We start from the raw sequence: 17,205 nt of genomic DNA, 5'->3' as shown, positions 1-17,205 counted from the left end.
AAAGTTAGAAAACCTGTTCCCACAGAGCAACCCTCAGCTGGAGCTAACAACTGCCCTCCTTAGACATGTAGGTGCTCCGCACCACGGCCTTACACCCTGCTTGCTCCACTCGTTTTTGTTACCTGCCTGCCATTTACACCTGCTTTGCTTGCTCACTGAACAGCCCTTCGCAGGCCCCACGGCCACTTGCACAGTAAGGGGCCCGAGCTGAGGCTGAAGAGAATCCTTGTAGTCTATGATCGCTGGCTACAAAATCTGAGACTGAACAAATAAAGCAGGAGGGCTTTGCTGATAGATCCTGCAGCTCCATGAGGACAGCAGAAGCTGCTTCTGAATCTCTGTGAGCTACACAACCATTATGTTCTCTCCAACCACAGGAACTCTCCTGACAGATTGAGAGCTTTATTGTTGGGTAAAAACAGTTCCTGATCACAGATTCTGTGCTTTAGTTCTCCTGGTCTTGGGCTCTCTTCCACGCTGAAGCAGGGAGACTGCCTGCTGGCTTTTCCAGCATGTGGCCAAAGTGTCGAGAAACAGACACTAGTCCCCAGTAAGAGCCCTGAAGCAGCTGTTTCTTCAACTCATCAGGCCTGGCTCTTCTGGGTCTGTCCCAAGTGAGAAGTTAGCAGAGTCCCTTAAACAGAGAGAAGAATTCAGGGCAAACTGCCCAACTGTCTTCACTGTGCTCCTGAGTGTGTGGCTTCCTCGTCCCCATTTTGATCCCGACTCGGCATCTTTAAGCCCAGACGGTGCAGGGAATGGACAAAGTATCGAGGAGGCTTGCAGACCAAGTTGAGGTCCTCCTTCCTGGGCTGCAGGGCAGGCAGAGTCAGCTGGCAGGCATGCAGGTGAAGGGGGATGTGGCGGGCCTTGGACTGCGGCAGCCCCATCTTCTTCAGGATGCAGGCAGACAGCTTCTGTGCAGAGGAGACAGCTCGTGAGCGCAAGGCCAACAGCCCCTCCCTGACCAGCGTGCGGGTGCAGAAGACCTCCACTTACGGGGCCCCCTCACCAACTCCCGGAAGACACAGTGATGGACAGCCTGCTTCAGGGCCATTTCTAGGAAGGCTTCAGAGCCCATGTATGAGAAAACCCACCACACCAGGGAAGCTCTCCTTGGCCAGTTCTCTGGCTTTCCAAGAGAACGGGCTGTAACAGCAACAAGCAAAGTTTCCACCAAGGCTCTTTAGCTGTAGCGTGAAAGCCTGCTTTGAGCCTTCAGAAAGTCTCCTAACTGCTTCTCAATTTCTCCATAAGCTAGATAACTAGCATGGTACTGTGTCGGAAGACAATCAACACATCTCTGCTGTGACTCACTTCAGGGATTGAACAAGGGGAAAGCGTAAGTTCTGCCCCTTATTCTGTTGCACATTGGGTCAAACGTGTATTACCTGGGGGGCCAGCCTGTTCCAGTCTGAGTACTTGTGATCACCAAGGACTGGGCAATCCAACCCAAAAGACAGGTGAACTCGAAGCTGATGCTTTATTCCTTTAAAACAAGAGAGGGAGGAAGCTTATGAGTAGCCACTGAAACAATACCACTGGTGGCATCTGCTTCTAATCATATTAAACCAAAGGACAGTAAAACCGGCAAAGCCCCAACTACAATAAGGTATAAAGAATAATCTAACAAACAATAAGCTATTAGGAAATAAACATTGTAAATACTGTTAAGCCTCTAAGTACCCCTTGCCATCACAGTTTCCTTTCCACCACAGATAACCACTGCTATCAACTCGGTGTCTATCATTGCCATGCTTTTTTATTTTTAAATAAGAGTGTTGTATAACACTAAATAGTATCGCTTTGTACATTTATTTTTTTTATTGTGGCAAAATATACATAAAATTTACCATTTCGATCCTTTCTTTTAATATAAATTTATTTATTTATTTATTTTTGGCTGCATGGGTCTTCGTTGCTGCATTGGGTCTTCGTTGGGTCTTCTTTCTCTAGCTGCGGCGAGCAGGGGCTACTCTTCGTTGCAGTGCACGGGCTTCTCATTGCAGTGGCTTCTCTTGTTACGGAGCACGGGCTCTACACGTGTGGGCTTCAGTAGCTGTGGCTCGCAGGCTCAGTAGTTGTGGCTCGCGGGCTCTAGAGCGCAGGCTCAGTAGTTGTGGCGCACGGGCTTAGTTGCTCTGCGGCATGTGGGATCTTCCTGGACCAGGGATTGAACCTGTGTCCCCTGCATTGGCAGGCAGATTCTTAACCACTGCACCACCAGGGAAGTCCCATTTTAATCGTTTTTAAGAGTACAGTTCGGTGGCACTGAGTACATTCACATTGTTGTGCAATCACTACTACAGTCCCTCTCCAGAACTCTTCCACTGCCCCCAACTGAAACTCTGTACCCAGTTAACAATAACTCCCCGCCCCCTGCTCTCTCCAGCCCCTGGTAACCATTACTCTACTATCTGTCTCTATGAATTTGACTACTCTAGGTATCTCATATAAATGGAATCATACAGTATGTGTCCTTCTGTGTTCCATTTAGCATAATGTCTTAACGTTTATCCACGCTGCAGTATGTGCCAGAATTTCCTTCCTTTCTAAGGCTGAATTACATTCCACTGCATGACGTACCACATTCTGTTCTTCCATTCATCTGTTGATGGACACGTAGGTTGTTTTCACCTTTTGGCTATTGTGAATAGTGCTGCTATGAACACCGGTGTACAAATATCTTTTCTGAATCCCTGTTTTCAATTCTTCTGCATATATACAGGGAGCAGAACTGCTGGATCATATGGTAATTCTATGCTTCATTTTTTGAGTAATCAATTTGCAAATTTTTAAATAAACGTAAGCAAACCATTTATTTATTTATTTATTGAAGGGAAGAATTGATTTATTCAATCATTTTAACTGAATATTTCTCACCCACCCAGGAAACTGATTAAGAGTAGGAGTCTGGGGTTCCCTGGTAGCGCAGTGGTTTGGAATCCGCCTGCCAATGCAGGGGACACGGGTTCGAGCCCTGGTCTGGGAAGATCCCACATGCCGCGGAGCAACTAAGCCCGTGTGCCACAACTACTGAGCCTGCGCTCTAGAGCCCGCATGCCACAACTACTAAGCCTGCACGCCTAGAGCCTGTGCTCTGCAACAAGAGAAGCCACCGCAATGAGAAGCCCGCACACCGCAACGAAGAGTAGCCCCCGCTCGCTGCAAACAGAGAAAGCCCGCGTGCAGCAACGAAGACCCAACTCAGCCAAAAATAAATTAAAATAAATAAGTAAATTTATAAGAAATAAAAAAAAAAAAAAGAGTAGGAGTCTGCCTAAAGCAAACTATTTGTATCCTTCTGCTACCTACTGTTTGTAACAATCATCCCTATGGAAGCTCCCAGCCTCAGATCAGCACCGGAAGCACGCTCTGGTGCAATCCCAGAGCCCCCAGAATACCAGCTGCTCAGGGGAGGGGCGGAGCCCAGCACAAGGCCCTGGGTGAGGCTTCTCCGCCCACTGCAGAGCAGTGGGACCCTCACCGGTAATAGGCTGGAGCTCCACGAGGGCGGAGGAGAGGGTGCTGCTCAGCACCCGGTACTGAGTCACAGCCAGGTGTGCGTTCCTGCTGGTCCGCACCCTCACTATCTTCCCATTGTCCATGCAGTAGCTCGGGGACAGCGTCATCTGGAGCCAAAGAAATCAAGACACGATTTCGAAGAAAGGGCAGCAAACCCACCCCTCTGGAGGTGCTCACCCACCTTGTGGTGTCGTTCCTGGCCCTGCGCCTCCTTCTCAATGATGGGAATGTCCACAACTCCCGCTGAGGGCACCGGGACGCGCATCGTGATGGCCCTGGGGGGACACACACAGACCCTTGCTTAAGCCACAAAGGTGAGTGAGGCTCTCCTTGCATCGGCTACTTAGAGGTTTTAACTCTGGACCTCCTGCACTACTGCGGTCAGTTCTTAAGATCAGAGGGTCCCAAATGATCTCTTGGTATAGTGCTTAGCCTGAGAGCTTGACACTATCCTTATAAGCCTATCTTTTTTACAACTAAACTAATATGTGCTGATTGTAGAATATTTGGGGACAAAACAGAAAAACAAGAAAAAAATTATATTAATAACACGGTCACTCATTCAGCCTTTAAAAATGAGTATGTACAGCTTAAAGTAAAACTAGGGTAACACAGTTTTGTATCCTGTTTTTCTTTTTTAAATAATAAAAGACGGTAAGTTCGAGCTGCATATGAAATAAATGAATGAATTGAGTGAAAAATTCACAGGACCGCTCCTGCCCTATTTGCCAGGTCGATAAAACAGGGAGGAACTGTGCTCAGAAAAGTCCCAGGAACCCCAACCACAGCTCAGTAAGTCCCTCTTGTGGGAGGTTTCCCTCCATCACACCACAGACAGGCAGAAGACTCTTTAATCTGTCCTTATGTCCATGCCTCTTCCAGTCAATCAGCTCTCCTGGGTACTTGGTGGCCTAACACAGAATCACTGGCCCAGGAGTCACAAGCCCAGATATAACATTGCACACCCTGGACACCCCACTGCAGATTGGTAGCAGTTTAGGCTGCTATCTGATACATTTTATCATACTTACACTGAGTTGTAACTACGAGTTGACCCTTTCTAATGACCTAACACTACTGCTCAAAAACGTTCAGTCAGTAAATATTCACTGAATATAAATAGACACTGATTTCGGTAGGTACTAGTTCTAGATGGATGAACAAGACAAAAATCCCTGTTCCTAAGGAATTCCAAATCTAGTAAGAGGACTCAAACAAATCACTAGAATATAACAAATTGTTATCATACTAAGCCAGCAAGTGCTAATCAGTTGCCTGCTATGTTCTACTTCTAACTTCTATTTCCTGCACCTGGTATTTAAGGCTGTCAGTAACCAGGTTCCCGCCGAACCTTCCAGCACTCTCTGCCACCGCCCCCCGTCCCACACCAGACTGTAGGCCTTACTCCTACAATGTCCGCTGTTCCTACAATCTGGAACACATTTCTCCACCTCATCTATCAAACCCTTCATTCATCGAGACCCAATTAACTGACTTCAAGTCTTCCACGAAGCCTGATACAGAAAATGGTGAGCGATGCTGAACTTTTACAGACAATTCTCACAAATAACACTTTTTATAGACTTACATTTTGATTACTTGTATACATAATAATAGTCTTGATTTTCCATCTTTCAGCCTTTACTGTGATGTGGGTACTGTGTTAAACACTTCACATGCACTGTCTCACTTAACTCTCTCATTGACTCCATTATTCCCATTTTCCATTATGATGACAAAGCTTAAAGAAGTTCAATAATTTGCCTAAGGTTCCACTCTGGTAAATGACACAGGTCAGAGATGAACACAGATCTTGTTGAGCTCTTAGCTACCATGCCAAACTTCCTCCATTACCTATAATCTCTTCTTACAGTGATTCTTAAACTTGATTCTACATCAGAGTCATTTGTGGAGCTTTTGAAAAATATAGATGCCCAATCCCCACACCCACCAGACTTATGAATCAGAACCTCTGTGGGTGGGTCTCAAGCATATAGATTTTTTAAAGGCTCCCAAGATTACAAAGCAGCTGCAAAATCAAGGACTAACAAGCAAAATCTCAAACGAATACTCACAAATCAAACAGAAAATAATAAACAATCTAACAGAAAATAGGCAAAAGAAAATAGTCTGTTCACAGAAGGGGAAACTCAAACAGCCAATAAACACACACACAAAAACAGTCAACATCACTAGTACACAGGGAAACAGAAAATAAAATATCATATATTTTTTTACCCATCAGAATGGCAAACCTTTTAAAAATGCATTGGTCAGGGATAAGGGGAGGTAGATATTTACCACTCCTAGCGGGAGTAAAAACTGACATAACCATTTTGGAGAGCAATTTGGGTAGTAACCATTCAAATTTTAAATGTGTGTACCCTTCAACCCAGCAATTCCATTTCTGGGACTCTGTCCTAAGGATATACTCACATATTCTTTGCAATAGGCTCTGAAAATTGGGAAAGTACCTAAACACCCGTCAATAAGGAAATTATGATATCCATACAACAGAGCCATTAAAAAGGAGATAGCTCTAAATGTACAACACAAAATGCTCTCCAAGATATACTGTCCAAGCGAAAAAAGCAAGATGCAAAGCAGTGTAAAATATGCTGCTATACAGTAATATGCTTATACATGCCCCATATAACTCTGGAAGTTTACACAAGACACTAATAATAGGGACTGCTTCTGGAGAAGGAAATTGAGTAGGTGGGGGACAGAAGTAGGTTTCAGTTTTGCTCATGCATCTTTCTTCTATTAAAAAAACTGAGGTAAATCTATATGCACTAACATGGAAAGATCCCCAAAACAAAGAGTTAAGTTGAAAAAGAAAGTACAGTATACATTGTAAAGTGTGATATATATACACACATCTGTATGTAGACATACACAGGCATACACACATAGTGTATACACCAGACATATATGTAAGTACGTTGAGTAAGCACCAGAGGAATAAAAACCAAAGTACCCCAAGGGAAGAAACTAGAATAATAGAATGAGTGGATTCTCCAGGAGATTTCTGCTTTATCTTTGTTGTCTGACATTTTACCACAGGAATGTAATCATGTATACTCATATAATTAATTTTTAATAATTTTTATGTACAGCCATAATTAGGAACCACTATGCCACCGGACTCTAATATTCTAAGCACTAAACCTGTTTCCTATAATTTTTATATGCCCACGCGTCTGAGTACAGTGCCTTCTATTACTAGGAGTTCCTGCTGTATGAACGGATGAATAGATGGAAGGGTGCCTACACCACCTCGACCGCTATCGATGGGCTTCATACCAGTACTTCTTTGTCACCTGACGGGTTCTAAACAACTCTTGGACTTGATGCGCCACTTCTTTTTCCCAAGCCAACACCATTACGCCTGTAGTTTCCTTGTCCAGCCGATGGCACAGATGCAAGGGCTCTGCCTTGTGGCCGTGAAGCATCTTCGCCAGGACAGGCAGTGCATCACTGATGCAGAGCCGGACCCCAGGGCCACCTAAGAAAGAAAAATCCAGAGGTTTGAGAGGCCGGGAAAAGATCCCACCAAAGACCTCCACCTGGGACAACAGCCCTTACTGGATTAACAGTAAATGCTTTCTAGAGCCTTATTACTGAATTGTGGTCCAGGGACTAGCAACGTATCAGTCTGCCCAGGGAGCTTGCTAGAAAGGAATCTCAGGCCTCCAACCCAGACTAATTAATCAAAATCTGCATTTTAACAAAAGGCCCAAGTGACTCATATGCATATTAAAGTTTAAAAAGCACCATCCTAGAGCATGTGGCTTTCTCCTCAGACCTATATGTATATATATTTTTTTAATCTACTTATGTACTCATACTAAAATTAGCAACCAATATGATGAGATCTGATATTTCACTATATAAAGAAAAGCTTGAGAATTTGCCAAGTAAACCCTAGTGAGAATTGCAAGACCATGAGGCCCTCCTGAGGCATTACAGAAGAGCTGAGAGGCTGGGCTTTGGGGTGAGACATTCCTGGGTTCCATCCTATGGACCCTCACACTAGCCATTGACCTTGGACAGATTACTTACTCTTTCCAACTTTCAGTTTTCTCATCTATAAAATGTAAATATCTTGATAATAGTTATCTCTCAGGGAACGGAAAGGCAAGCTACTGGAAGGATCAAGAGAGAAAAAAAAACCATACAAAGCACTTGGCACTGTCTGATTTAATTCGTTGTTTTCATGTACAACCTTCTCCATACCTCTCCCCAAAACATTCGTTCTTCTAGCTAAAATATGCCTATTCCCCCAGCAAAACCCTTTCCACAAATGCATTTTTTTCTATCAGTCTTTCCTGACTCACCCTAGCTGTCTCTGACAACTACATTTAACATTTATTCAAAAACATTAGGGTTTCCATTACGTTCTAGGCACCCTGGGGTTTTGTTAGGTATACACCAACACACGTTATGTCCTCTTTCCCAGTTCTGATGGAAAATAATCTGAAGACAAGAACCACACAGCCTTTGTCCTTCTCTATAGCAATCCTCGGTGGAGGTCTGCACACAGCAAATTCCATAAATCACTGCTGGCTGCCAGATGTTTGGAAGGTGGGGACTGTCTTATTTATCTCTGCGTCCTTACTGGTTCCTCACAGAGGACAGTGCCCCACAAAAGTTTAATTACTTTGAAAGCAAGGCTTCAGAGAGCCCCCCGGGTAATGTTAGAGTTGCCCCTACGCGTAGCAGAAAGCAGCAGCGGCCCGCCTCCCTTCCCCACGTGCTGCTTACCATGCACAGGGAGACCGTAGGGCTTATTGATGACCACAAGGTCCTTGTCCTGGTGGACAAGTCCTCGGCTCAGCGCCTTAGCAAGCACGTTGGGGTGGACGCGCTGCAGCTGCTCTGTGAACCGCAGTAGTTCTTGCACTCTCCGCTGAACAGGGTTTGTGGGCACCTGCGGGGAGAGAAGGAGCGACGGTAAATGCCTGGTGGGGAGGACTTTCAGTAAGTCTGGGTGAGAATTTGGGAAGGGAATGCCTGTATTTTAGCATTAGACTCGCCCCGTCCCCGAGGAATTTGAGCGCAGGGGTGGGTGTCTGTCTCGCCTGTACCCACGTGGTGCTTAGGGCCGGGGTCCGCAGGAGCCAGAGACCCAGCCCACAGGAAGATACCGCACCCTTCCGACCTCTCCCCTCCGCTTTCTCCTCATTCTCCCACCACAAGTCCTCGACATTGATTACTTGACACGTGTCAGAGGACCCTCCCACCTGCCTCCCGGCCTGGGAAACCAGTGAGCGCACTGCCTCTTGGGAGTTGTGGTCCTTCTGCGCTCACCGGCTTCTTCGTCTTTTGTTCCTGTTTCTGGGCTCGAAGCCTCTCCGCTAATCGCTGGGCATCCAGGGGCCGAGAGGCAGCAGCAGCGGAACAAAGTGGCTTTGAGACGAAAGTGAAGAGATTCCCCAGACGCTGCCAGGAACCCCGGACCCAGAGGCCAGGCACACTACAGCTAGGAGCCGCCATCTTGCCGAGAAGGGAGGTGCGAGCCAAGCCCACGCGCAGAAGACGGACTGGAGGGAGGAGGGAGTGGGTGGGCCCTGCGGGTCACGTGGCGCGGGAGGGGCGGGGTCCCGGGCGAGTCACGTGGGGGCGATGCGCGGTAAGTGCGGCTGCGCCGGCCGGTAGCTGCAACTGGAGCGGTGGTGCTTGGAGGAGACGCGGTGAGTGTGTGGGGAAGTCGGGTTGGGGCTGGGAAATGCCGGTGCCTCAACGCTTTAACGTTTCCGCGTCCCCAGGGCTTCCGTTCTCGGAGACCCCTGTCTTGGGAAACCGTTTCTCCCTTTAAGAGACGACCCCACTCAAAACCACCTCCCCGCCCCCGCGCTCGGGAGAAGCGCGCCCCGTGAACACTCGCCCCAGAGCCGTCTGAGGCGCCCACCTCGTCCCTTTTGGCAACCACGTCCCGGGTGCTCGGCCAATCCCTCGAGGGACGCCTCGCGTCCTTTCTTTTTTCCTTACCGCTCGACCTACGGAGATGCGGGATCTCTGAAGCCTCTCCACCCCTCATCTCCTGACTCCCAACCTCTTTGTTTCACGTTGTAACTAGTCCTTCTCTCCCAGGGGTGACGGGGAGCCCTTCCGTTATCCACGGGTCCATATTTTCTTCCTAGGGAGCACCTTGAGTCTCTTCTGCCTTCTTCCAGAATTCATTTCGTGGCGTCTCCTCCGTCCCTCCCCCACCTGCTTCCAAAGAAAAGAAAAAGTACAGAGCAGGAATCTTCCCTTCCCTTTTCCACTTCCTTCGTTTTCTCCATCCCTGGTTTGTAACTTGCTCCAGACCCTCTCCTTCTCTTACAAGGTGCAGTGTTGGGACTTCCATGCCCAAACTGCCAGGGACTTCACTAAGTCAAGACCTTGTGACTTCACTAAGGGGTGGCAGGGAAGAGGAACATCTGGTTGGGATGGTAATGTTAAAAGTACCTGGAAACAGACCTGCCATTTACTAAGCAGAAAGCTGATGCCGAGCCCTGAAGAGATCTCAGGAAATTAACGGAACTGTGCTGACGATAGAGGAAACAGTTTTTAAGACTGCTTAGAATGAAGGCTGCCTGAGGAGTTAGAGGAGGTAGTGGAATTAAGTTTGCGTCCTACCCCTCTAAAAGGGATTGGCAGAAGGGAGCCCTGTAGAGCATGAGATAAATTTGAACAGGTAAGTGGAGCTAGCCTATAGAAGACTTTAACTGGAAGAAGGGTTTGAACTAGATGTGGTAAGTAGGGAGGAGTCTTTGAAGATGCTAGAGCAGGAGAGAGACTCCTTGAAAAATGGAATTCTGGGAATGAATCTGGCAGTTGAATGCAGGACAGATTGAAAAGGAGAAAGCTTTGGTAGCTGGGAAATCAGCTAGGAAGCTGCAATCTGAGTGCTCAGTAGAAAGGCTGTGCTTGGTTCAGTGGTCTTTTTCCCTACACTGTACTGTCCTTGGAGTGTGAATTGGTTTTGAGTTGTACAGGTCAAGATGTACTATTGACTGCTGCTGTTCAACTGTGAGTTCCTTAAGGACACGTTCATTTTTTTTTATCCCCCGCATCTGGTACAGAGTGAACTCACAAGTATCCCTTGGCTGGCTGAAGTGCGTCACAGGCATGGGCTAGGTGTGTCTGAACATTTTGAATGATCTAATTTCTGTCCATTTTTGACCTAAAGAATGGAGGTAGGAGTACATGTATTCGTAAAGAGGGGGAAAGAAGACCTGTGTATGTTTCTGTAATAAGAGAGGTGATCGGGGTATAAATGTGAAGAATTCGAAGGGAGATTGAGAAACAGCTTCTCTCCTACTGTTTTTTTCCCCTGCAAATTCCCAGGAAAGACACAGATCTAGAGAAGTTGAGAATTACTACCTTTTACTGATAACGTCCCAGACCCAGGTTCTAATTTCACTAAGCAGTCGCGCATCACGTGTTACGTAAGTGTGTGAAGGCTCCTTTCCAGGGAGTCTGAAATTTGGACATCAGGACTTAAATTCGTATCGTTATATTAATTGCAAGCCTGTTTTAGGTGTAGGACTTTTATGGTTTTGGGGGGGGGTGCTGGGGAACCTTCTTCTGCCTTAACCTGTCCTTAATGGCATTCAAGAAGTGACCCCTGTACCTGCAGAATTGGCCTTCTGTGGCAGGAAACAAAACGAAGAACCAACTCAGATGTCATTGTCAGTGACACAGAGCTTGTGTTCTTGGGTTTCAGGTTAACCCAAGGCACACATTATAGTGCCTAGGCATAAAAACACTGGTCCCTTTTTTTCCGAAGAAGGAACTTTTAGGTTTTTCTTCTTGAAACTTTGTAAGAGAAATTTGAAGAATTCAGAGTTTTTGTTTGCTTGGTGTCACAGTACAGCTTTAGCCAATGTGGGTACAGAAGTTTGGTTCCTTAATGTTTATCGTTTGAGTCTAGGCACTTGCTGATTTGAAACAGAGTTGCTCTCAGTACACAAGAATTTATGTAAAGATATATATTGCCTCCTTTCTCTTCCTCATTCAGTTGGTCCTGTTTTAGGTAGCTCATTTTTCCACTTCTGCACTAATCTCATATTCTCTTGTTGGTTGGGAACTCTTCTTATCTGGACTGTTTTCTCAGTGTAAGGAGGGAAATTCTATTAGTGGTGTCTTCATTCTTATAGAGTACAGACGTGGCTTATCTACCTAGATCTTGATATATCATAATATGTGCCCCCCCCCATAACCATATAAAGAAGAACTTGATAATTTGTTTTTAAGGATATTTTCTAACCTGTGCAAGAACAACAAAGCCTTCTTTTTATTTCATAAATACAAACAGGGACTAATAAAAGAACTTGTGTCTAAATATCCCAAATTTAAGGTTAATTAGTGGCATGAGGTTAAATTCTGGTTCCTTGAACAGCGATTTGCTAGTTGCAGATTAACCAGCGATTCAGTTTCCCTGATGAGCAGGAAGTACTTGGATATTGTTTTATGGTTTTAGAGAGATTCAAAGAAGCAATTAGCAGTTCTCTGGAGGTGCCCTGGAAAGAGCAGTTGTAGGCAGCTGGGAGATCTGGGGACTGGTCCCAGTTCATCTGCTTGTGAACTTGAGCGAGTAATTTGGGCTTCAGTTATTGTTTTTTAAAAGAAGATCCTTACTAGCTCTAAGCTTCTATCAAGATTTTCCACTGACACTTAAGTGCTTCTCTTTCTTAACAAGTGGAATTTATTTCAGACTTACCTTGAGTACATTTAGCATTGGCACAGAGAACCAGGATTTTAATCCTGTCCCCACAATTTAACCTTATGCCACTGAGCTAACATTTATGTTTGGAGGTTACTTCATTGAGTGCTGCTGGAATACACCTTCAGATTTCCTAGGTGGGTTGTGGAAAGGAGTGCAGATAGAAAAAAAGTTAGAAAACAATGGTATTGACCTATACCATGTGTGTTAGTTCTTTTTTCCATGCCAGCATTTCAAAGAGATTCCATTGTATTGTTGCCCCTTGTTTCACTTTTTTTCAGCTTTTGAGCAACGATCAGGGCAGGTCTAGCTTAAATGCCTGCTTCACAAACTTTTTTCATACTGTGACACACATGGAAATTATTGTTGTGTCACTGAGGAAAACTGGCGGCGACACACAGAAGACAGCTGGCCTGGGAGCTGTGGCTGTCCCATCCCCACCTGGCCATACACTGGCAAGGAGATCCCTGTCCTGTGGCCCATGTGACCATTAGGAAGGTCAGCATTACACATTCAAAGTCTTTGTCCCAAACTCTGCCTAACTATCAAGAGGAACTGTCTCACTAGTTAGTCTTTTTTTTTTTTTTTTTTAAACCAAAGCATGTTATATATTAATTATCCCTTGAAATGTAACCCATCTTTACCTGACCGTATCTGGTTTTGGGGTTCAGTTTCTTTTTTAAATTATTATTATGTAAGTTTCAGTTGTACAGCATTATAATTCAACATTTATATACACTACAAAGTGATCACCGCCACAAGTCTAGTTACCATAATTATTTTTCTTAAGTCTGTGTCTAATTTGTTTTGCCCTTATGTGCCTTTATGCTCTTGGCTAGTTTAATATTTAAAGACCATACTTGTCCTTAAAAAGTGGCCTTTTTTTGAAGTGTGTGAATGGTAGTTAACTGATAAAGAGGTGGGAAATGCTTTCGTCATGATGCTTTGACCTCATTAGATTATGGGCAGACTTGCTCTGCCTATTTTTAGAAGATAGGGAATTTCTTTTTTTTGGGGGGGGGAATTTCTTTAAGTAGCTTATTTTATGTTTTCCATTATAAAAGTAATATAGAAAATGTGAAAATACAAAAAGTAGAGTGGGGGAAAATCATTCATATTTCTGTTTCCCAAATACTGTTAAAATAACATGGTTTTTCTCATCTTTTTCTTTTTTTTGTGCATTCTTTCTGAATTGTGGAAATTTTCACACGTTTACATGATAGAGAAAACTCTAATAAACCCCATGTACCCATGAGCCAGCTTCTAATACATCCAGCCAACACAGGGCCAGTCTTGTTCTACACCCCAAACTCCCAGATGGTTTTGAATCAAATCCCAGAAATAATCATTTCATCTGTAAACACTTCAGTATGTATCTGTCAAAGATAAGAACTAGTTTTCAACATAACCTCAATACCATCATCACACCTTAAAAAATATATTCCTTGGTATCACCAAGCAACCAGTCAGTGCACAGATTTTCCTGTTGGTCTCACTTTCTAACACTTCATTTGTTTGAATCATCAGGTTGAAAGAAGGGTCCACACATCATGTGTACACTTTTAATTAGACTAAAACCATATGGGCATTCAGAAGAGATAATGTGGACTGTAAACCTTGGAGATGCTAAGAGCTTGCACTTCGGAGTCATGCAGACTGGGTTTCAGATCCAGCTCTGCCACTTGCTAGCTGTGTGACCTTGTGCAAGTTACTTAATCTCTCTCACTTTAGTTTTTTTATCCTGTAAAATGGGAATAATATCTACCCTAAGACCACCATGAGGATCGATTGAGTTAATGCAGGTTAAAGCACTGTAGAGCCCCATACGTAGTTAATGCTCAATAAATACTAGCTCTGTCCAGCACCTAGTATAGCATCAGTGCATAGATTTGTGGAATAAAAATAGAGTAAGAGTCAAGAGCTATGGAATTTGGTTTCATTCTGCCATTTAGGGGAATCACTTCAAAGTTTTGTACCCTAAATTTCTCGTCCAAAAAAGGGGGTGGGGTAAACAACCTGATGATCGCTGAAATTCCAGTGCTTGCAGGAAATGAGGCAGGCTTAGTATTTTAGAAACAGCATGAGCTTCAAAAACAGACTGGGGGGACTTCCCTGGTGGCGCAGTGGTTGGGAGTCCGCCTGCCAATGCAGGGGACACGGGTTCCAGCCCTGGTCCGGGAAGATCCCACATGCCGTGGAGCAACTAAGCCCGTGTGCCACAACTACTGAGCGCGCGTGCCTAGAGCCCGTGCTCCACAAGAAGAGAAGCCACTGCAATGAGAAGCCCGCGCACCGCAACTAGAGAAAGCCCACGTGCAGCAACGAAGACCCAACGCAGCCAAAAATAAATAAAAAAAAAAAAAAAAAAAGGACTGGGATTTGCATCACACTTTGTTATTTACAAGCATTTAATCTTCTCAGCCTCAGTTTCTTCATATGTGCAATGGAACCAATAATACCTACCTGATAAGATTGTTGTGATGAGCAGCAAGATAAATATATCCGGTTCCTACTGTGTAGTAGGTACTCACATTATTAGTCAGCATTTTATGATTATAAAACAAGAATGTTACATTGGAGCATTTTCAACATTGGAGCATTTTCAACATCTTAAAGAGCTATGTATTTTGTAGCATTTATATAAATAAAGATGATCAAGTATCTTATGGGAAAAGGAATATACACTGGAAGGGTGAACCTGGAAACTATGTTTCCAGAACATGGACAATGGAAAATTGAGGGATTATTCAGCCATGTTGATAAGAGCCAGAGGATATGAGGATCCCTAGAGAAATTCAAGAAGGTCTTTGCAACACATAGTTGGTTAAGTTGAATAAACCTATTTTCTGTAGCATTTGAAAATTTCGTCAATAAGTTAAAAGATGTGGCTTTTTTTAATTGAAATATAGTTTGCATACAGTGGTATGTTAGTTTCAGGTGTGCTAACATGGTGATTTGATATTTGCATACTTTATGAAATGATCACTGCATTAAGTCTAGTTACCCATCTGTCCCCATACAAAGTTATTAGAATATTATTGACCATATTCCTTATGCTGTATGTTACATCCCTGTGGCTTATTTATTTTATAACTGGATGTTTGTACCTCTTAAGACCCTTCACCTATTTCTCCCCCACCTCCACCCCCCCCTCCCCTCTGGCAACCACCTGTTGTTCTCTGTATCTGGGAGTCTGTTTTCATTTTGTTTTGTTTTTTTAGATTGCACATGTAAGTGAGATCATATGGTATTTGTCTTTCTCTGATTTATTTACTTAGCGTAATACTCTCTAGATCCATCCATGTTATTATAAGTGGCATGATTTCTTTTTTGTTATGGCTGAGTAATATTCCTGTGTGTGAGTGTGTGTGTGTGTGTGTATCTTCTTTATCCATTCATCTATCGGTGGACACTTAGTTTGCTTCCATATTTTGGCTATTGTAAATAATGCTGCAGTGAACACTGGTGTGCATGTGTCTTTTCGAATTTGTGTTTTTTCTTTGAGTAAATACCCAGAAGTGAAATCACTGGATCATATGGCAATTCTGTTTTTAATTTTTTGAGGAATCTCTGTACAATTTTCTGTAGTAGCTGCACCAGTTTACAATCCTACCAACAGTGCACGAGAGTTCCCTTTTCTCTCATTCTCACCATAAAGACACTTGCTACTTCCTGACTTTTTGATGATAGCCGTTCTGACAGGTATGAGATGGTATATCATTGTGGTTTTGATTTACGTTTCCCTGATGATTAATGATGTTGAGCATCTTTTCATGTGCCTGTTGGCCATTTGTATATCTTCTTGGAAGAATGTCTATTCAGGTCCTTTGCCCATTTTTTAATCAGGTTGTTTGTTTTTTTTTGATGTTGTGTTGTATGAATTCTTTGTATATTTTGGGTATTAACCCCTTACCTGATGTTGTTTGCAAATGTCTTCTCCTATTCATAGGCTGCCTTTTTGTTTTGTTGATAGTTTCCTTCACTGTGCAAAGGCTTTTTTCAGTTTGATGTACTGTAGTTCCATTTGTTTATTTTGCTTTTAGTTTCCCTTGCCTGAGGAGACAGATCCAAAAAAAATTGCTAAGACCAAGGTCAGAGAGAGTACTGCCTATGTTTTCTTCTAGGAGCTTTTGGTTTCAGGTCTTACATTTAACTCTTTAATCCATTTTGAGTTTATTTTTGTATATGGTGTAAGAAAGTGGCCCACTTTCAGTCTTTTGCAGGTAGCGGTCCAGTTTTCCCCACACATTTATTGACAAGACTGTCTTTTCCCCATTGTGTATTCTTACCTTCTTTGTCATAGATTAATTGACCATATAAAAAGATGTGGATTGGGTGGGTGGGTGTGTGTGTGTGTGTGTGTGTGTATGTGTGTATTAATTGTTAGTGATTGGAATATGCTGTGTTTGCTCTAATGATATTGTTGGCTTAATGAAAATGACTTACACTAGCTGTTATAAAGAGAGCTGCACTGTTAACTGACTCAGAAAACCAAATCCACTCTGTTTACTGACTCCAAAGTACTAGTCAGCATTTCCCCAACTTGCTTGATGATAAGAATCACCTGAGGTACTTTTAAAGCTACAGATCACTCCTCTAGAAATTTTGATTCAGTGAATGCTGAGTTAGGGCCCAGGAATCAGTCTCCCTCCCTCCCTCCCGCCCGGCAGACACTCCTGTATTTATACCTCTGCCCAATGTCGTCCACCGTTGGTTGAGCCAGGTGATCCTGCGTTGCTGTTCCCTGTGTGTAGGTTCACCTTTGCCTGGTTATTTCACTTACCTATGTTAATTTTTTCCCAGATGCTCTAATGTATTAATCCCATTCATATCAGTAACATTATCTCTGGGCTCAAATGTATCACTTCCATTTTTTACTGGAGCCCCGCACCACCTTCCTCCTGCCTTTACTGCTTCCTGTCAGTATCATTCAGGAACTGACCTTTACCCTCCTGCTGGGCTGG

At 44.0% G+C, this 17,205-nt stretch overlaps 2 protein-coding genes across 8 annotated transcripts in view; one reads left to right on the top strand and one right to left on the bottom strand.

Moving 5' to 3' along the window:
* Nucleotides 1-383: 383 nt before the first annotated feature.
* On the bottom strand, nt 384-9,039 carry RPUSD4 (RNA pseudouridine synthase D4). Of its 2 annotated transcripts, none has more exons than XM_082409709.1 (7): nt 8,839-9,039; nt 8,293-8,458; nt 6,832-7,033; nt 3,707-3,800; nt 3,488-3,632; nt 1,392-1,489; nt 384-917 (listed from the first exon to the last, which is right to left on the bottom strand). In XM_082409709.1, exons 1-7 carry the CDS (start codon nt 9,022-9,024, stop codon nt 678-680), a joined length of 1,131 nt encoding a protein of 376 aa, XP_082265835.1. In that variant the 5' UTR covers nt 9,025-9,039; the 3' UTR covers nt 384-677. The 2 variants fall into 2 exon arrangements, with proteins under 2 accessions (XP_082265835.1, XP_082265836.1); XM_082409710.1 differs by having other exon boundaries at nt 384-914.
* Nucleotides 9,040-9,077: 38 nt separating this feature from the next.
* FAM118B (family with sequence similarity 118 member B) overlaps nt 9,078-17,205 on the top strand; it is a 56,499-nt gene continuing 48,371 nt past the window's right edge. For 3 of the 6 annotated variants that reach the window (XM_082409717.1, XM_082409715.1, XM_082409711.1), the window contains exon 1: nt 9,079-9,221. The gene's annotated coding sequence lies outside the window, so the exon portion shown is untranslated. Of the gene's footprint in view, nt 9,222-9,881; nt 10,211-17,205 lie in introns of those variants that run through there. The other 3 variants (XM_082409716.1, XM_082409718.1, XM_082409712.1) reach the window with 2 other exon arrangements.

This window comes from Balaenoptera physalus (genome assembly GCF_965194825.1).
Source record: "Balaenoptera physalus genome assembly, chromosome: 10".
Lineage (NCBI taxonomy): Eukaryota > Metazoa > Chordata > Mammalia > Artiodactyla > Balaenopteridae > Balaenoptera > Balaenoptera physalus.
This window is presented reverse-complemented; position numbering and strand designations above follow the sequence as displayed.